The sequence below is a fragment of the Cyclopterus lumpus genome, chromosome 2 (assembly GCF_009769545.1).
Source record: "Cyclopterus lumpus isolate fCycLum1 chromosome 2, fCycLum1.pri, whole genome shotgun sequence".
Classification (NCBI taxonomy): Eukaryota; Metazoa; Chordata; class Actinopteri; order Perciformes; family Cyclopteridae; genus Cyclopterus; species Cyclopterus lumpus.
Genome location: NC_046967.1, coordinates 12,315,605 through 12,337,930, shown reverse-complemented (window position 1 = coordinate 12,337,930; position 22,326 = coordinate 12,315,605). Strand labels below are relative to the sequence as shown.

At 42.5% G+C, this 22,326-nt stretch overlaps 1 protein-coding gene across 1 annotated transcript; it reads right to left on the bottom strand.

Annotated features, from left to right (window-relative positions):
• Positions 1 to 3,132: 3,132 nt before the first annotated feature.
• Positions 3,133 to 22,041, bottom strand: chrm4a (cholinergic receptor, muscarinic 4a). The gene is made up of 7 exons (XM_034552706.1): positions 21,831 to 22,041; positions 10,527 to 11,125; positions 9,208 to 9,362; positions 7,286 to 7,481; positions 7,098 to 7,187; positions 6,093 to 6,362; positions 3,133 to 4,036 (listed from the first exon to the last, which is right to left on the bottom strand). Exons 1-7 carry the CDS (start codon positions 21,883 to 21,885, stop codon positions 3,791 to 3,793), a joined length of 1,611 nt encoding a protein of 536 aa, XP_034408597.1. The 5' UTR covers positions 21,886 to 22,041; the 3' UTR covers positions 3,133 to 3,790.
• Positions 22,042 to 22,326: the final 285 nt, after the last annotated feature.

Below are 22,326 nucleotides of genomic sequence, written 5' to 3'. Positions count from 1 at the left end.
ACTTCACGCAGCTGAGGTGTTGTGTGCTACGTTCTAACTTTGCCTGAATGAAGTGGTATTCTCAGGTAGACAGAGAGGAGCCATGAGCACCTCAGCTGCCTTAGCCACGAGTAGCTCGAATATGATTTTAAATATGTTATATAGATACCACTGTAGTATATGGTTGTAGTGATTTTGAAAGATAATTGCATTTCAAAACTAACTTTGATGAATATGAACACATGTTGACCTTTTAGCATGACATACAATACAATACTGATTTGTCTGGTAATATCTAATCAAAGAATATGTTCAGTTGTTGGTGCAGTGAAAGCAATTCAGGTGATGAATACTCAGAGTATTGCAGTTCCAGCCATGAGCAAGAACTCCTGGTCGAGGTGTACGATGGAAAACCAATCAGGGAGAGTTGTCTTTAGAGTGGGAGGCAATTAGTTCCATTGTGATAGGAGGTGAGGGAACCTCAATCATACTTGTTAATTTCCTAATGTGCGCCCACAACATCAAAGCTCTTCATGCTCCCTGTGGGTCTTCACCGCTCCACTTCCTCTGCTCAGAGGGATAAGCAGTCATGGACCTGAAGACACCTCGACCCAGACATACTCTGTGGTAGAACGCTTCTGGACCCATCAGGAGCTCAAACGGGGGTTGTGGTCAGGAGATGGTCTGTGTCTTCAAATCAGATCCCCAATGTTGTTGTTCTGAACCAGGACCATGATGATTCCTTAAGATAGTAGGTCTTCTTGAACCCTGATGATGAAGGGTCCTGAATCTTTCCCTAACCCTAGCTACACATCACTGTTGTGGTCATATTTTAAAGGACTCTGTCATGGCTTTGGAGAGCACTGATGGAACAATGTCTTCCTGCTGATGGGTGTGTCATATTATCAAGCAAATGAAAGTCAGTCCAATTTCCCTAAACGCTGCCGTCATCCTTTTATTGTGAAATCACGTCAATGAAGTATGTCAGCTAACCGAGCAGCGATCCGTTCTGCAGTCTGTTGGTGATCTTGGCCTCAGTTCTTCCTGCACTGTCTTTCTCCTCGGTTTTCATATTTCACTGAGCAGACGATTCAATCTGAAGTCTAAATGGGACTTGAAGAAGTTTAAAAGGTGTAAAGAAAAGAAGCAACTGGTTCAGATGAAGGTCAGGGATCGGCTCATAGAGCCAGCTGGGGAGTCGTAATGGAGCTCAGTCAGGAAGACTCTCGGCTTTAAATGACCCAACCAGGTTCTGCTCAGCTTCCTTAAGCCGATCACATCGTTGCTCTCCAACTTTAAACTTTCTCCTCTCTGCTGCTGTCAGTTGTCATCTCAGCTCAAACAGTTGGGACCCTCCTCCTTCTCAGACGTTCTTCATATGTTCTGCATTTCATTCTAATGAAGTCTCTCCTGATTGAACTATCACTATAGGACCCTGCATTCATTACAACTAGGACATCTAACATTAAGAACATGCGTTGAGTTCAGTCTTCATTATCTGGAAATGTCCCATGTTATGATTTCAGTGTAATCACTTGTTGTATTTGGCTATGAATGCTCCATAATAATGTTCCTTAATTTGCTAAAAGAAACAATGTAAATCCATTGAGTGAAAATGTGCTCTTAATGAAGAGATACTGCAGAAGCTTTTGAAATGTTCCTGAGAACAACAAGTGACAATGAAGGGAGATTTGTGTCATACAATGATATTCATATTCTAAATGAACAGTGTTGTGATGCACTACATGGCTGCCGATGGCATGAAGATCAGAGCAGAATGAATTTGATGCCAAAGGCCTTTAACTGTCCTGTGGGTTTGGAACATCATGTTGGGTGATTGAGGGACCTCAGCAGCTACAATGGACTACAGTGACGGGAGGTTAGTCCAACGCATGGCACTGATTGGCTGATCTTCAAGTGTGATATTAATTGAAAGTATTTATTCCTCATCCTCTGTGCGAGTGGAGGGCTGCATTCCTCTAGAGCTCTAGAGTCACTATTGACTAATTTTAAGGATTCGATTAAAATCCCTCGTAAAGATATTCCACTGGTCAAATATGAAATCCGATTTTAAGGTAAAAGGGCCAATACTCTAACGTCAATAACTCTGTACAAGACTTGTAGATGTGTCACATTTTTTGGGAATGGAAAACAACATTAAATTGGCCTTCATTGTAGTGATCAGAACTATGGAAAAAGTTATTTGTGCACAATGTTGTAGAAAGCATGAAACAATGCATAACCGCCATTATGGAACATAATCTAATGCATCTCCTGCAATGACAGTGAAGTGAAATGAAAGATGTTTGCTCTTCATGGAGAAGTGACTGAATATTCCTCAAAAGGAACAACATTCCTTGAGAATAGCATCACGTTAATAAGAGCTGAGGCTTTCTTCATACTAGATGGTTCTGACGTCATGGATAGTCCCCTGATATCCTGATTCTAGATGATTGGGTTTTTATCTCCAGCATGAGGTATTATGGATGGAGCCCAGGACTGAATGAGGAATTCATGTACTTCTATTCTCCTTCCACAAGCTCATCCTTCCTTTTTCCTAAATCCCTCGTACCCTCTCCCTCTGTCGTTTCCTCTTCAGCATCCTTCCCTCTCTCCATGTTCTCCCATGCTTTGTTTCCTTCCTCTACATTCCATGAGAAGATGTTTCCTTGTGTGTCAAAGAGTGTGTGTTTAGATGATTTGGTGACACAACTACAATACGTTGTGTTGACAGATTTGAAGCTAGAAACTCATCTTATTGCAAAACCAACCAGTCCAGTAAACTCTGGAACATTTTGACACAGCAGAGGACTGTCAAAGATACCGTATGTTGGAGCCAATCTGAACCAACCATCTGCTCTAAAACCAAACACCGGCAGGATGCGTCCCGATAACGACCAGCGGCAGGAATACATTTCATTAATTTGACTTCTGTCTGCCTCAAAAACATTTTGATTTGATTTTTCCTCAACATATGCCACACTAAGGAGCAACGTCTACCTGAGCAGAGAAAGAAGTCTCTCTCCCTCTGTATGTGTGTGATAGATTATATATATATATATATATATATATATATATATATATATATATATATATATATATATATATATATATATATATATATATATATATATATATATATACACACACACACCACCAGTTTGATTGATTTCGAAGACGACAGCTGTCCTATACTTAAATAAAAATGATCACCAAAAGCCACGGGGGGATTTCTTTGTGACCTACTAGGTTAAGATGCATACAACATTGATGCATTATGATATGGCATAATATCATGAATTATGTTTAGTTACAATTGAGTGCAAATCTTAATCCATATTTTAAGATACCCAGCAGAAAGCCATGTCTTAAGTGTCTTATATAATCACCATGGTGACACAGTGTACATTGGAAACTCATCTGTTTGAGATCCGATGTAAGGTCCCGGGACTGAGGCTGATCTGTGATTTTGGGCAATACTAAATAAACTGAATTGAATAAATAAATCAGATAACCGCATGGTGATTAATTACATCTTGTGGGATCTGGGCAGTCCAAAGAATCACTGGTTTACACTCCAGTCTGAATCTATTCGTACCAACAGGGATGACTGGCATTCATTTACAGAATAAACTAGCGTTGTTCATCCCCTGAAGATGTCTCTTCTCTTGAGAAGGACCCCTGTCCAGCTTCTTCAGCTCTCCTCCACTCACCTCTCAGCAACATTGCCTCTCTCTGCTCCTCTGTCCCATGCTCTTGCAGTGGTCTACCCCTTCCCCATCCAGCCCATCCTCAGCCTTCTCCTTCCATCTCATCTTGTACCTATATTTTTATACTGGCACAGCAGCAAGTTCTTGAATGTCTTTTTGAAGGTGGCGTTGCACAGTGCATAACAAGCTGGGTTGATGGTGGAGTTGACGTAACACAGCCAGTAGCCGATCGCCCACACAGTGTCAGGCACACAGGACTGGCAGAAGGTGGAGATCAGCACCATGACGTTATACGGCGTCCATGTGATGATGAAAGCCAGCAGGATGGCAAAGATAGTCTTGGTCACCTATAGAGGAGGGGAAGAACAGAGAGAGAAGGGTTATAGAACACTGATGATATGTGGTATAAAATCAATTTGGTGAGAATTTAAACTGGTTTGAGATCGTTAATCCTCGATTTATTCCTGAGTGTGTACTGGTTTGAAAAGTAAGCACCTAATTATAACACAACATTAAGCTGTTTACTCTGAAAGATCCATTACCTCAAGACCTTTAAACACTCTGCACGTTGATATTTAAAATAAACTGAGATTGATGAAAGGCGAAATTGGAAGAAAAAGCTTTAGAAATCCAAAACAATTGGTACAATCATGTCTGGGCTCAAACATGCCAAAGCACTGTTGAGGTCCTTTTTAATTTGAAGTACTATGTGAAACATGGAAGGGCACTTCATTATAAACCTTGTTCTCTAACACAGAAGCCCATAAGTCCAGTCACTAAGAACATGAATTGTGTTTATTGTCCAAGACGTGTAATTAGACTTGAAGCTTCATAGTTTCCTGCCAGTTAGAAGGTGTATTACTCAGAGAAGCAGCTCCTGTATTGTTGTTTCTAGGGTTGGACATGATTGTACCGCCACTAGAAAAACAACCTGCATTAATACGAGACAATGAAACGTGAGCATATTGCTTCAGTTACTGCTGACACAATAAAGTACCTCAGGAAAGAAGATCCATGAGCTTATCAGATGAAAAGCAATAGAATCCTAGAGAGAAGTAATCATGGCAGAAGATATTTTACTATTTCAAGTAGAAATTCACTGTTCCTGTCAAAGTAATCTGCTAGCAATGTCTCAGGTCCGACCGGCTGTTTGATGCCCGGCCCCTATGGACAGAAGTAAGGCTAACATGGAAAGATGGAAAGGGAGCCAGAGCGAGCGGCAGCTGTTTTTTGACCATGATTGATTGGCAACATAATATTTGGTTGCATTAATGCTTTAAAGTCATATCTATACTGATTCTTACACACCATCTACGTTAAAGCCAAATTCACTCCAATGACGCATGGTGAACTTCTGCCTTGTTTCTGTCTGCACATCCTTAGAGCTTCTTTTAAAAAAGGAATACCAAATACATGTTTCAGTACATTTATTTGGATTTCAAGTCTACACGCTTTTCTTTTCTGTAAGTGGTGTTTGAAATAGGCCTTACCAAACACAACTCATTAGTACATTATTAATTAGTTTCAGACTTGCTGTCTATTGAATATCAACTGACTAAGAGATCAATTATCTGGTGATGTGGTTTCTGTAGATGGCATTGCCCTGGCATCCAACACTGTAAAGAATCTCTAGTTATCTTTGACCCAGACTTGTCCTTTAACTCCCACGTGAAGCAAATCTCAAGGACTGCATTTTATCATCTACGTAACATTTAAAAAATCAGACCAAAAAGATGCAGAAAACAATCTGACTGCTGATGTAACGGTTCCATCGTAGGCTGTGGTGATTTAGAGGTCTGCTGGACCAAAATCAGACACATGTGGTTGAAGATAATGCTCATTTAAAAGCTATGTTTCCCAATGCCATCTGTCATTCTGATCACTAATGAAGCGAAGTGACAGCAACTCGGCAACAGCTGCTTTGTAACACACACACACACACACACACACACACACACACACACACACACACACACACACACACACACACACACACACACACTTGTGTAAACCAGCAACACATTGTATGCTGCCATGCAAAACACACAGTTTTAGCTTTGCTTGTTAATAAATTATGCTGCTCTCTTCTGTGTCGGGATAATTAGTGAGAATGAAAGTTGCATTATGGAACGGTGTGCTCATACTTTTCAGACTGCTTTTTCACAGGCTTCAGGGAAACTGGACATTGCTATATTAACATGTTGTCCGTGGGTTATTTGTGTTGCTTTGGTCTGATAATTTATGAATAAAACCAAATCAGTTTGTAATTACAATGTCCAACCGTACAAACCAATGAATTTAAGGGCAAACAACCACTCGTATCTGCCATATGCAAGCAGCCAGTACACCGTGTATTGTTTATCCATTTAGGCCTTATGTCCGTGCAGTGTTGCTCTAACATACTTTCTTTTCTCTGGCAGCCATCTGTCTTTTCCTCTTCACTTGGCTTCTAGCAATGCTTGCAAACTTTCTTGCCACAGTTCGAGGACGGCTGATTGGGATGGAATGCCTCTCGGCTCCCTCGACAGGGGGGACAATCTCTATGGCCGTGATGCATTCATCCCCGGCCTGCTTCGTTACGATCTTTATCTTAGACCACCTCGAGTTGGAGTTGATCTTGGACGAGGCGGGATTGGAAGTTGTTGTGGCAGCTGGGATGGGATTTGTTGCAGCCTGTAACAAAACCAAGAAAGTTTGGTTAGGAACCTTTATAGCCACGGTGACCTGTTGTAGAGTGTATGAAGTATACTTCAACAAAGGTGCCAGGATGCTCCGTCAGGAGCTTTAGTTAAAAGCTTTGAAACTATTCTCATGGTACAATTAAGGTGGACTGGGAGGGTTGGCAGCTGCCATTTGGTGCATCTGTTGGCCAGCAGATGGTTCAAGAAAAGCAAAGTGATGGATGAAATCGAGTCAAGGGTGAGGCCTAAGAACTTGATGAAGGTGCTGGGCCTTTACGCCTAAGTTGCTTATGATTAAAACACGTTATATTTAATAACTAGATAATTATCTTTTTCTTGTACAAACAGGATATTTATCTAATATCAAATATGTATCTAATTTATCTAAAGCAGATATTTAAGTTATTCTGTTTGTGTATATATATAATATTCCGTTATTGTATATTCTTTACTGTTATTTACATCACTTTGTATTTTTACTATGTTTCTTTAGCCTGTTTGCTGCTGTAATCCTGTAAATGTCCCACTGCGGGACTAATAAAGGAATATGTTATCTTATCGTAAGCTGCTATCACAAGGAAGAGACGGTCTTTATTAGAAGAAGATGGCTTAGTGTTGGAGCGGGTTGTACAATCATTTGTATTGGTTTTTGCGGATATTGTGAATTTTCAAAAACCCAAAGAGCATGGCATGAACAAAACCAGTTATCCAACTGTTGCATACCAACCTCAGATGTCACCTTGTGGTCGGGGTTGTCCTTTGGCTCCGTGGGGGGAATAAAAGCTGTGGACGAATCGTTGGAGCTCTCTTTTTCCTCCTGGATGGATGGATGGATCATTATGACGCTTCAGATTAGCTACAGCTAACACACACAATACATGTTAAAGGAGATGTTAATGGCGTGTGAGTCAGCACCTGTGTGAGTCCTGGACTAGGTTGTGCTGGAGCCTGATCAGGTTTCGGTTCCTCCACTCCACCATTCTTCACAGCCTCCAGTGCAGTGGTGGTTGACTCCAGACTGAGTTTGGGAGTCGAGCGGGGACTGGCCTGAGGACTGGTCTCATTGTTATTGTTCTGCTTTAACAGGTGGCTCTTCATCAAGCTGGGGGTTCTGAAGAAAGAAATACACCATTAGAACAATATCTGCCTATCAGGTGTGCAACATATATAGTTGTATCTATTTGTGGATTAGGGTTAAGCTATTAACATTAATCACACAATAATTGTGCACATATTGTGTGATTAATGTTAATAGCTTGGTTGATATGCAACTAGTTCCAATTTATTCTGTTCACCTGTTAGCCACACCCACCTCATCAGTTTATTCTGTTCACCTGTTAGCCACACCCACCTCGTCAGTTTATTCTGTCACCTGTTAGCCACACCCACCTCGTCAGTTTATTCTGTTCACCTGTTAGCCACACCCACCTCGTCAGCTTATTCTGTTCACCTGTTAGTCACACCCACCTCATCAGCTTATTCTGTTCACCTGTTAGCCACACCCACCTCATCAGTTTATTCTGTTCACCTGTTAGCCACACCCACCTCATCAGTTTATTCTGTTCACCTGTTAGCCACACCCACCTCGTCAATTTATTCTGTTCACCTGTTAGTCACACCCACCTCATCAGCTTATTCTGTTCACCTGTTAGTCACACCCACCTCATCAGCTTATTCTGTTCACCTGTTAGCCACACCCACCTCATCAGCTTATTCTATTCACCTGTTAGCCACACCCACCTCATCAGCTTATTCTGTTCACCTGTTAGCCACACCCACCTCATCAGCTTATTCTGTTCACCTGTTAGTCACACCCACCTCATCAGCTTATTCTGTTCACCTGTTAGTCACACCCACCTCATCAGCTTATTCTGTTCACCTGTTAGCCACACCCACCTCATCAGCTTATTCTGTTCACCTGTTAGCCACACCCACCTCATCAGCTTATTCTGTTCACCTGTTAGCCACACCCACCTCATCAGCTTATTCTGTTCACCTGTTAGTCACACCCACCTCATCAGCTTATTCTGTTCACCTGTTAGTCACACCCACCTCATCAGCTTATTCTGTTCACCTGTTAGCCACACCCACCTCATCAGCTTATTCTGTTCACCTGTTAGCCACACCCACCTCATCAGCTTATTCTGTTCACCTGTTAGCCACACCCACCTCATCAGCTTATTCTGTTCACCTGTTAGCCACACCCACCTCATCAGCTTATTCTGTTCACCTGTTAGCCACACCCATGGATCGCGGTCCATGCCTACTACTGTTAAGACTGTAGAATAAAGATCCTCCTTAAATGAACATCAATATAATTTCCCGCTTGGGATGAATAAAGTAATATCCTATCTTACTCATTATTCATACATTTCTGTCATATTCATTAAATGTGTTGTAACGCTGTTCATCTGGTCACATGACATCTATTGCTTCTGTCCAGCAGGGGAGAGGGATCCGATGGGAGGTCAAAGGTCAGGGATGTCGTATGTGTAGAGATAGTAAAGCCCTCTGAGGGGAGTTTGTGATTTTGGGCTAAACAAAATAAAGTGAATTGAAGGTTCCTGACTAACGGTTCCATCCTGTTGCGTTGCAGCTATGGCGAGCCAAGCCTTCTAAGGTCTGTCACATGTTGATTTAAAGTTCTGGGGTGAAGTCCGTTGGGATGGTCATTGTTTGGTCTAATTGATCCGTGGTCATAGCCACAAATGTTAATTGAGAAAAGGTTAGTGCATTGTCATTTATATATTTTGCCATGCCATGTTGTCTTTTGTTGGGCTTTTTTCTCATATGAAGTTATTTGTTGCTTGTATACTTCCATTAATATCATTCCTTACTTTATTCCCTTCTTCTCTTTCTTCTCTGGTTTGTGTTTGGAGACCCTGCTCCTGGAGGCGAGGGAAATGTGGATGTACAGGACGGTCATAATAATGACCGGAAGATAGAATGCAGCAATCGCTGTCCCAAACGTCACTGCAGGGTTCGAAAGGAACTGTAGAAAGAAGGAAAGAAACCGTTCCATGATCCAAAGAGAAGGCTTATAGATATGCATTTCATACATGCACTGAGTTACCAGTTTATTAGGTACACATATACAATCTAATGCAATCCAAAACTCTTGAACTCAATGCTGTCTTTTTATTGCTCTAAAAGTGAATTATTATTATGAATATTCATACATTAGTGGGATTTGAGTGGTAGAAATAGAGTTGGGGCTTCAGGGTCAAGCATGTCAGCCACAACTAGCCTTTAAACATTTTAACTTGCTGCTGGATATGTTACATGAATGCCGGAGTACTAACATTAAATAGCACCACCAGAAACATACCTCTGCTAATTAGAGCGATGCTCTAGTTTATTCTTAGAAATGAACTCCAGTAAGTGCTTTTCAACTCTACTAGACTCTATGGGTAATTGTATCCTCCAGTCACCAGCATGCATTTGGCCACTGGACTGCTCATCTCCACGGACGGAGCTTCAAGATCCTAATCAGTGACGTCATTTCTCAACCTCATCGCCGGGATGGATTTCCACCACGCCAGGTTTGATGCCCTCCAGGCAGACCACCCAGGGAGCAGTGTTCAAGTAACCAGCATGCCGACCTGCTGAGTGCTGCCCAACATTGGACAGCACTGGCATCACAACAGCTGCTAGTAGACTTGGGTGTGTTGGGCGCTTCACTGGCATCTGTCCAGCCTAATGCCTCCGCCACGCATTCTCAGACTGACATTCGGGGCCGTAGCATCAACCACATGAATGGTTTGATTCATGGAGTTGCAAAAGCTGCACACCGTGTGGTGTCTGTAGCTACTGTGGGTTCTCACAATATGTGGCTGGGTCTCACTGAGCTCTCAAGGAAGGACTGGGATAATCTCCTGGGAGCCCCTGTCATCACATATTGGCTCTTCTGATAGATGTATTCTGTCACTCAGTGCTTCCCTGAAATCAAGGGCCCTCTTATGTGTCGGTGTTAGATGTGCACCTGGCGGGTTGGGGAGGGATCGACAACTGCACCGTGGTTACCCGTTGAGGATGGCAGAGAGCTTCATGTTATGAGCCTGAGAGCACCTGTTGTTTCTGAAGCTCTTCACATTTCCAGATTTGGACCTTCAGTAGCTTTGGAAAGTTTTCTGGCTTCAGTTTTGAATGACTTTACCTGAATATAACATTCTCCAGGTGGCACTGTTCGCTGTCCAACGATGAACTGCCAGAACAAGATGGCAGGAGCCCACAAGATGAAGGACAGGATCCATGCTGCTGCGATCATTAGGCCTGCCATCTTAGTTGTCCTCCTTGTCGGATATGTGAGGGGTTTGGTCACGCAGAAATAGCGATCAAAGCTGATGATCAATAAATTCATCACTGAGGCGTTTGAGACGACATAATCTAAAGCTAGCCACAGGTCGCAGACCACCGGCCCAAGTGGCCAGTACCCAACAATGATGTAGACTGTGTACAAGTTCATGCTGAAAGCACCGATGATCAAGTCAGCACATGCTAATGAAAATAAGAAATAGTTATTGACAGTTTGTAGGTGGCGGTTTACTTTGATGGAAAGCATAACTAAAATATTCCCTGTGACAGTCACAAAGCTCAAAGATCCAGTAACCAGTGCGATAAAAAACATCTCCAGGGCTTTATAGGAACTCCCTGCTCCCACTTCTTCGTCCACAAGAGAGCAGAATGTAGAATCATTGGAGGACATGTTGCATGAGGTGTTGGACAACATGTCAGCTGATTGGATCACCGATGATGCTGTAGGAAGAAAGAGAGATAAGAAGATTATCAGCATCATAGTGGCAGATAATCATTTAATTATACGGCAAGCAAATGGAATTATGCTGATGACACCTTGGCTGCTTTACAAAAAAAGGATATTTTGCCAATGCAAAGTCCAATTCAGGATGAATAAAGAAAGTGCTTACAGCTGATAATAATGTCGGTAGTAGAGAGAGTAGTGAAATGGTGCGGTCTCAAGACTACATGGGTCTTGTGTACACACATGTTGACCATAAGGAAACATCATAATCCACCCTTTGTAACGCAGGTTTTAAAGGCTCTTGGCAAAAATTCGTTGATCAGATTAAAGGACACGCCCATCCACACGAAAATCGAGGCTTCGAGTCCGTATGTAATATACAACACAGGCCGACGAGAGGCACATTACCATTGATTTCATCAGCAGCATCTTACACACACACACACTCCCTGGTCCTGCCTGTCCTTTCTATCCTCCCTGTCCTCCCTGTCCTCCCTGTCCTTTCTATCCTCCCTGTCCTTTCTATCCTCCCTGTCCTGCCTGTCCTTTCTATCCACCCTGTCCTTTCTATCCTTCCTGTCCTTTCTATCCTCCCTGGTCCTGCCTGTCCTTCCTGTCCTTTCTATCCTTTCTGTCCTTTCTATCCTTCCTGTCCTTTCTATCCTCCCTGGTCCTGCCTGTCCTTCCTGTCCTTTCTATCCTTTCTGTCCTCCCTGGTCCTGCCTGTCCTTTCTATCCTTCCTGTCCTTTCTATCCTCCCTGTCCTTCCTGTCCTTTCTATCCTCCCTGTCCTTTCTATCCTCCCTGTCCTTTCTATCCTCCCTGTCCTTTCTATCCTTTCTGTCCTTTCTATCCTCCCTGTCCTTCCTGTCCTTTCTATCCTCCCTGTCCTTTCTATCCTCCCTGTCCTTTCTATCCTTCATGTCCTTCCTGTCCTTTCTATCCTCCCTGTCCTTTCTATCCTTCATGTCCTTCCTGTCCTTTCTATCCTCCCTGTCCTTTCTATCCTCCCTGTCCTTTCTATCCTCCCTGTCCTTTCTATCCTCCCTGTCCTTCCTGTCCTTTCTATCCTCCCTGTCCTTCCTGTCTTTTCTATCCTCCCTGTCTTTTCTATCCTCCCTGTCCTTTCTATCCTTCCTGTCCTTTCTATCCTTCATGTCCTTCCTGTCCTTTCTATCCTCCCTGTCCTTTCTATCCTCCCTGTCCTTTCTATCCTCCCTGTCCTTTCTATCCTTCCTGTCCTTTCTATCCTCCCTGTCCTTCCTGTCCTTTCTATCCTCCCTGTCCTTTCTATCCTTCCTGTCCTTTCTATCCTTTCTGTCCTCCCTGTCCTTTCTATCCTCCCTGTCCTTTCTATCCTTCATGTCCTTCCTGTCCTTTCTATCCTCCCTGTCCTTTCTATCCTCCCTGTCCTTCCTGTCCTTTCTATCCTCCCTGTCCTTTCTATCCTTCCTGTCCTTTCTATCCTTTCTGTCCTCCCTGGTCCTGCCTGTCCTTTCTATCCTCCCTGTCCTTTCTATCCTTCCTGTCCTTCCTGTCCTTTCTATCCTCCCTGTCCTTTCTATCCTCCCTGTCCTTTCTATCCTCCCAGTCCTTTCTATCCTTCCTGTCCTTTCTATCCTCCCTGGTCCTGCCTGTCCTTCCTGTCCTTTCTATCCTTTCTGTCCTCCCTGGTCCTGCCTGTCCTTCCTGTCCTTTCTATCCTTTCTATCCTTCCTGTCCTTTCTATCCTCCCTGTCCTTTCTATCCTCCCTGTCCTTTCTATCCTGCCTGTCCTTTCTATCCTTCCTGTCCTTTCTATCCTCCCTGTCCTTTCTATCCTCCCTGTCCTTTCTATCCTTCCTGTCCTTTCTATCCTTCCTGTCCTTTCTATCCTTCCTGTCCTTTCTATCCTTCCTGTCCTTTCTATCCTCCCTGTCCTTTCTATCCTTCCTGTCCTTTCTATCCTTCCTGTCCTTTCTATCCTTCCTGTCCTTTCTATCCTCCCTGTCCTGCCCGTCCTCCCTGTCCTTTCTGTCCTTCCTGTCCTTTCTATCCTCCCTGTCCTTTCTATCCTCCCTGTCCTTTCTATCCTTCCTGTCCTTTCTATCCTCCCTGTCCTTTCTATCCTCCCTGTCCTGCCTGTCCTTTCTATCCTCCCTGTCCTGCCTGTCCTTTCTATCCTCCCTGTCCTTTCTATCCTCACTGTCCTTTCTATCCTCCCTGTCCTTTCTATCCTTCCTGTCCTTTCTATCCTTCCTGTCCTTGCTATCCTCCCTGTCCTTTCTATCCTTCCTGTCCTTTCTATCCTCCCTGTCCTTTCTATCCTCCCTGTCCTTTCTATCCTTCCTGTCCTTTCTATCCTCCCTGTCCTTTCTATCCTCCCTGTCCTTTCTATCCTCCCTGTCCTTTCTATCCTCCCTGTCCTTTTTATCCTCCCTGTCCTCCCTGTCCTTTCTATCCTCCCTGTCCTCCCTGGTCCTTCCTGTCCTTTCTATCCTCCCTGGTCCTTCCTGTCCTTTCTATCCTCCCTGGTCCTTCCTGTCCTTTCTATCCTCCCTGGTCCTTTCTATCCTCCCTGTCCTTTCTATCCTCCCTGTCCTTTCTATCCTTCCTGTCCTTTCTATCCTCCCTGTCCTTTCTATCCTCCCTGTCCTTTCTATCCTTCCTGTCCTTTTTATCCTCCCTGTCCTCCCTGTCCTTTCTATCCTCCCTGTCCTCCCTGGTCCTTCCTGTCCTTTCTATCCTCCCTGGTCCTTCCTGTCCTTTCTATCCTCCCTGGTCCTTTCTATCCTTCCTGTCCTTTCTATCCTCACTGTCCTTTCTATCCTCCCTGTCCTTTCTATCCTTCCTGTCCTTCCTGCCCTTTCTATCCTTCCTGTCTTTTCTATCCTCACTGTCCTTTCTATCCTCCCTGGTCCTTCCTGTCCTTTCTATCCTCCCTGTCCTTTCTATCCTTCCTGTCCTTTCTATCCTCCCTGTCCTTTCTATCCTCCCTGTCCTCCCTGGTCCTTCCTATCCTTTCTATCCTCCCTGGTCCTTCCTGTCCTCCTGGTCCTTCCTGTCCTTTCTATCCTTCCTGTCTTCCCTGGTCCTTATACCTCAGTGCTGAAGTCCAAATAGACGTAGAGAAAAGGCTCAAAAAGAGGAAGAAATCCCAAATGGTCCTGAGGGAAGGAAGCTGGTCCAGCAGTTTCCCAGTAAACAAGCCCCTGTGGGCCCGTTTGGTGGGGAGGGTGTACGAGAGCAAACCCACAAGACCCAGTCCACAGTCCACAGCCCACGGGACCCAGTCCACAGTCCCTGCCTGCCCATTGGTCCATTGTGGGCCTCACTGGGGTACAGAAGTCCTCAACACCAGTTACATAGGGTTATTCTGCAAGAGAGAACTAGTGCATGCAATGTTTGTGTGCATGTGACGTGATGCACATTGCTGCATGAAGTCACACGTTTCCACTTGTCATGCTGCGTTTAACACTCATATATTCATACTCGGCTCCGAGTTCTTAATCCTCTTTGTTCTCTTCACGCCTCGTTAAACCAGACGGTGAAGCAACTATGAGAACAATATCTTCACAGGTTCCCAGAGACCTTTCTGATTTACCAAACAGCACTGAAGATGTTCGAGGTGAAAGCAATATCAAACATGATGAGCTCAGCTGGAGTCCAGCTGTGTGGATGTTCAGGGGTAATCAAGGATCCCTGCAAAGGCATCTCCTCTTTTATTTGTGTTTTCTACATGTAAATGTGTCTCTGGACACGTCTGGATATGAAACGTCTGGATATGAAACGTCTGATATCCAGACGTCTGGATATCAGACGTCTGGATATGAGACGTCTGGATATCACAAGTCTGGATATCACACGTCTGGATATGACACGTCTGGATATGACACGTCTGGATATGAAACGTCTGGATATGAAACGTCTGGATATGAAACGTCTGATATCCAGACGTCTGGATATGAGACGTCTGGATATGAGACGTCTGGATATCACACGTCTGGATATGACACGTCTGGATATGACACGTCTGGATATCAGACGTCTGGATATGACACGTCTGGATATGACACGTCTGGATATCACAAGTCTGGATATGACACGTCTGGATATGACATGGTTAATAAGCACCATCTAATGTTCCCCACATGGAGATTAGGACATTTGAATCTAGTAAATGAGACACTATGTTTTGCAGCAGTTCCATAACATCCACTAAAATAGGTCGGGTTTCAGAAATCAGAATATGGAATATAGGAAGCATACGCTCTACAATATATTGTGAGTTAAGATGGTATTCAAAAACAAACACAGCGAGCACGAGCCAATAGCGCGCATGAGAAACGTTGCAGAGTGTGTGTGTGCGTGTGTGTGCAATAACAGAAGAGTCCCTTTGTTAAGAAATACTCTTTTCCTGCCCCATCATATCCATTTTAATGAGGTGTCCATCAATGTAACTCCACATGATGCACTGAGGAATTTACACACATTTATTTATACACACACACAGACACATTTAGACACACACATTAACATTTAGACACATACACACACACATTTAGACACACATTTATACACACACACACACATTTAGACACACACATTAACATTTAGACACACACACATCCACACACATTTAGACACATACAAACATTTAGACACACACATTAACATTTAGACACACACACATTTAGACACACACATTAACATTTAGACACACACACATCCACACATTTATACACACACACACACACACACACACATTTAGACACACACACAAACATTTAGACACACACATTAACATTTAGACACACACACACACACACATTTATACACACACACACACATTTAGACACACACACACATTTAGACACACACACAAACATTTATACACACACACACACATTTATACACACACACACACATTTAGACACACACACACACATTTAGACACACACACAAACATTTATACACACACACACACATTTAGACACACACATTAACATTTAGACACACACACACACATTTATACACACACACACATTTAGACACACACACACACATTTAGACACACACACAAACATTTATACACACACACACACATTTAGACACACACATTAACATTTAGACACACACACACACATTTAGACACACACACACACATTTAGACACACACACAAACATTTAGACACACACATTAACATTTAGACACACACATTAACATTTAGACACACGCACACACATTTAGACACACACACACATTTAGACACACACACAAACATGTATACACACACACACACATTTAGACACACACACACACATTTAGACACACACACAAACATTTATACACACACACACACACATTTAGACACACACATTAACATTTAGACACACACACACACATTTAGACACACACACACATTTAGACACACACACAAACATTTATACACACACACACACACATTTAGACACACACATTAACATTTAGACACACACACACACATTTAGACACACACACACACACATTTAGACACGCACACACACATTTAGACACACACACACACACAGTAAATGCAACATGGCTACTGCAGTATCCTGAAACTAGGCCATCACGGGAAGAAGTCTGTTGTAAAGGAGGCTAGTGGCACTGTGGTGGCTTCAACACACACACACACACACACACACACACACACACACACACACACACACACACACACACACACACACACACACACACACACACACACACACACACACACACACACACACAAACAACAACAACAAGTCTGCACTTCTTTTGAATGTCTAATGCAAACATCACAAACAATTATGCTCACTAATTCATATGCAGACTGTTTCTTTAATTGATTGTTCCTTTTGTCTATAAAAACATATGGAATATCTTTTGGTATTATATAAATTATTAAATATTATATAACAATTATTATATGAACCAAAGCAGGAAATCTTTCATTGGAGAATCACTAAATGACTAGAGTCCTAAAAAGTAGGATGGGAGCCAGAGCCTTCAGTTATCAAGCTCCTCTTTTATGGAACCAGCTTCCACTTTCAGTCCGGGAGGCAGACACAGTCACCTCATTCAAGAATAGACTTAAGACTTTCCTCTTTAATAGCCCGTATAGTTAGGGCTGAATCAGGTTTGCCCTGGTCCAGCCCCTTGATATGCTGCTATAGGCTTATAGGCTGCTGGGGGATGTTTTAGGATACACTGAGCACCTATCTCCTCTTCTCTCTCTCTCCTTATGGATGAATTTACATCTCTCCATTGCACCTTATTAACTCTGCTTCTTCTTAATCATTTAGTTCAATAAACTAATAAAAACGTGATCATATTATTTGTGTGTATGAAACTACAGTTTAATTGGCCGTACATTTTTAAAGTTAAATGATGTTTCATTTTCAGTGTGATCACTCCACTCCATCTTTTAGTATTCATCAATCTTAATTAAACGTGTCATATTTGTTTGCCGGTCTGGACTATCTTCCCGGTTTTGAACCTGCTCATAATTGCAATACCCCCCAGTAGACCAGTTCTAGACGAGCCTGTCTCCATGTGTGTGTCCTTATTGACAGTATTCACCGGCTGTAACACAAACTAATAATGTGCATCCTTCAAGGAAAATATGTAAGATTGTTGGAAGCTGCAATATCAGAAAGCTCCTAATAGTTCAATGCTACTGTACTCTGATGTCCGGCTATGGGTGATTCATAGGTTTGAGGTACAGGACACTTTATTAAACAAAACTAATGTTTTCTGATGCTGTTAAAGGTTTTTAAGTTATTTAATTAGTTTAGTTTATTTTCCAAATATCTCCAAGTATCAACTCAATCTAAAGCATCTAAGAGACTATAATAAATTAGATTATTATTATTATTATGTGGGTAAGAGGATTCAGAGGATCACCCACCAAAATGAATGTTTCATCAGAAATGTGAAGCGACGCAGAAGATCACGAGTCTTTGTACTTGCATTTACATATTTACATGTTCTCTGTGTGTAACTCAATCAGCTGAATATGAAACAACATGAAATACACAAATCAGATGTCCAGAACTGTCGTTTCAGAACAATAACAATATCAAATGTTCTCCTCACTGACGGACATCCTCAGGACAATTTCCTACCCGGTCACTCCCCTGCACATCACTTAACCCTTCACTTTAAATACACTTAATTATTCACTTTTAATACACTTAATTCTTCACTTACTTTAAATACTCTAAAATATTAACTTTAAATACTCTTAATTCTTCACTTTAAATACACTTAATTCTTCACTTACTTTAAATACTCAAAATTATTCACTTTAAATACACTTAATTCTTCAATTACTTTAAATACTCTTAATTCTTCACTTTAAATACACGTGTCACTTTAAAGTTACACTTACATTACACTTTAAAGTGCTGTTAGTCTGCACTTTATTTTATATTCTTCTGTACATTTAATGTTTTAATTATTGCACTGTGCTGATTAATGTTATTGTCCAATGTTGCGCAACCCGACATGAAGAATTCCTTGTATGTGAAAACATACTTGTTAATAAAAGGTTCTGGTTCTGAGAATGGACAACAGCTTAAGCCCAACTGGGCCCGGTCCAGCATCCAGGACTCCGGGTCCAGACCCATCTGCTTCATGTGGTCCCCCTTCCACGGCGGCTTGAGGGTCAAGGAACCAGGTCCATCACCAGGTCCAATACCTCTCTGGCTCTCTTTGTAGATTTGTAGGAGTTATTTGGCATAGTAAGAAAATGGGAGACTTTTGATAGTCTTGTACAGTGGAAGCAAATACAACAACAATAGATCCTTTTATAAGATCCTTTCCAGTTAACACATATTTACAAAAGAGTGAACAGTGCATCTTCCTTGTTGACCCTCCCGGTGGACCTGTGGTCACTGAGCATGGGGGGCAGAGAGGAGCACAGACACACTCTGGACCGTCAGTGAGCCGGTTCAGCACCATTACTATGTCTGGCCCTGATGGTCTTTCATAAAGGATGCTGTCCAATCAACTAGAACCAGCGGGTTCCTTCTTTAGGTTCAAATGACTTGACTTGACCACCGAAGCTGGAGCGGAGCATCTTCCTCAGAGGATGTACTCCTTACAGCAAGGGTCAGGGTTCTGTTTGAGTAGAACCAGCTGGACTTGTTTTTGATATCCACAGACGATGAAGAGGACTATTCTGTTTGCCTTTAACACTCCTCAGAAGACCAGGAGCCACCTCCAGGCTGACGGGAGGACATGTTTGTGTCCACTTTCTGGTCAAGAGTTAAACGTGAGTTAATATTGAGAGCTAAATAAGAAGCCCATCTCATGTCAGTCCTTAAAGCTGATATATATATATATATATATATATATATATATATATATATATATATATATATATATATATATATATATATATATATATATATATATATATATATATATATATATATATATATATATATATATATATTGCTTCGCATACAGACTGGTCCTTTGACCGAGCCCAGAGTGAAGACACAGCCCCCTCTAGTGGAGCCAGCGGGTATGGAGCCACGATAATGGACCAGCATGAGGCAGAGACATGCTCTTCACAGCCATTCTACACCCACATGCTCCTCTTCACAGGGATGGGGCTGGACCCTCTATCGGGTCCACTACCCCCCAGCAGGGGGCGTGTCCTGTTGGACCAGACCTTCAGATGTGAACTCCTTTGACATCAAAATGCTATTTACCATATTTAAGATTACACATGCAAACAAATGAGAAGTTATATAATTGATGTAAATATCCTTTGAAGTTGTGCTGGTGGAGATGAAACACAAATGATTTGTAATAAATGGCTGATGGGTTGAAAAGATGAATATACGGAGATGTAATCAGATGACTGCTGGCTGCATACACACATGTTCCCAAACACACATGTTCCCAAACACACATGTTCCCAAACACACATGTTCCCAAACACACATGTTCCCATACACACATGTTCCCATACACACATGTTCTCATACACACATGTTCCCAAACACACATGTTCCCAAACACACATGTTCCCAAACACACATGTTCCCAAACACACATGTTCTCATACACACATGTTCCCAAACACACATGTTCTCATACACACATGTTCCCAAACACACATGTTCCCATACACACATGTTCCCAAACACACATGTTCTCATACACACATGTTCCCAAACACACATGTTCTCATACACACATGTTCCCAAACACACATGTTCCCAAACACACATGTTCCCAAACACACATGTTCTCATACACACATGTTCCCATACACACATGTTCTCATACACACATGTTCCCATACACACATGTTCCCATACACACATGTTCCCAAACACACATGTTCTCATACACACATGTTCCCATACACACATGTTCCCAAACACACATGTTCCCATACACACATGTTCCCATACACACATGTTCCCAAACACACATGTTCTCATACACACATGTTCCCAAACACACATGTTCTCATACACACATGTTCCCATACACACATGTTCCCATACACACATGTTCCCAAACACACATGTTCTCATACACACATGTTCCCATACACACATGTTCTCATACACACATGTTCCCATACACACATGTTCCCATACACACATTTTCTCATACACACATGTTCCCATACACACATGTTCCCATACACACATGTTCTCATACACACATGTTCTCATACACACATGTTCCCATACACACATGTTCCCATACACACATGTTCTCATACACACATGTTCTCATACACACATGTTCTCATACACACATGTTCCCAAACACACATGTTCTCATACACACATGTTCCCATACACACATGTTCCCATACACACATGTTCTCATACACACATGTTCCCATACACACATGTTCTCATACACACATGTTCCCATACACACATGTTCTCATACACACATGTTCCCATACACACATGTTCCCAAACACACATGTTCTCATACACACATGTTCAACATGCTTTATAGAGGAGGAGACAGAGGAGGACATAGGAAGCAGAGGAAATGGAGTAGGAGAACATCAACCCCCTGTGGTGAACTCAGAGCTGTCAGTCATTCTGTAACAGGAGGAACTCTGTTCAGGTAACCAGAGGATAAGATGACATAATAATCTCACACTATGAAACATAAACACCGCAATACATTCCTCGTTCTTGTATTGAGATGAACCGCATTATAATATTTAACATGCTATCATGCAGTGTAATATATAAGATGACATTCCAACCTCAGCAAAAAACACCAGAAGTGAGTGTCACTATTTCTACATATTTAATTATGCTGCGTTGTCATTTTATACTCATACTTCTGTTTCAGTGCGTTCGTATTCCAGTTCGACATAAAAGAGGAAGAAGAGATGAACATGGTGAAAGGAGGAGAAGCCTGATTCTGTTGGTCTTCCTCCTCTTCTTCACTCTTCCTCCTCTTTGTTTGGATTTGGTCAAGAAGAAGAAGATGATTATTGATCAGATATCAAATCATCACTTCTCATTCAAACTACACTGTCTACTCCTCATCTTGGACCTTTATTTCAATAACTTCATAAACAGAAACTTGTTTTTATTCATCACTATTTCTTCTTTATAGATCTTTTGAACATAAATCAAATCGTTGTGGTCGGGAATCGAACCCGCGTCGAACGAGTCAAATGATGGAGCCTCACTTACCGTTGACATTCCAGAGGGGTCGGAGCCCCCCGACTCCGTGGCTGCCGTTACTCATGTTGCATGCCGACCTCCTGCTGTCCTCCTCTCAGCTGGATTCCTCTGTATCCTTGAACTCTTCCTTCCCTGTATCCTGTATCCTCTCTCCTTCCCGTCTCCTTCTCTGTGGAGTCACAACCTCACAGCGATCAGAGGAGCGACCGGAAGGCTTCACATCAACTCTCACTTCTCAGAGCGGCGTGCGCAGAGAGAGAGAGAGAGAGAGAGAGAGAGAGAGAGAGAGAGAGAGAGAGAGAGAGAGAGAGAGAGAGAGAGAGAGAGAGAGAGAGAGAGAGAGAGAGAGAGAGAGAGAGAGAGAGAGAGAGAGAGAGAGAGAGAGAGAGAGAGAGAGAGAGAGAGAGAGAGAGAGAGAGAGAGAGAGAGAGAGAGAGAGAGCTTTAGGTCACTGCTCTTCTAATTTTATATTTGGTGTGTCATCACAAACAGAAGAAAGTTATAA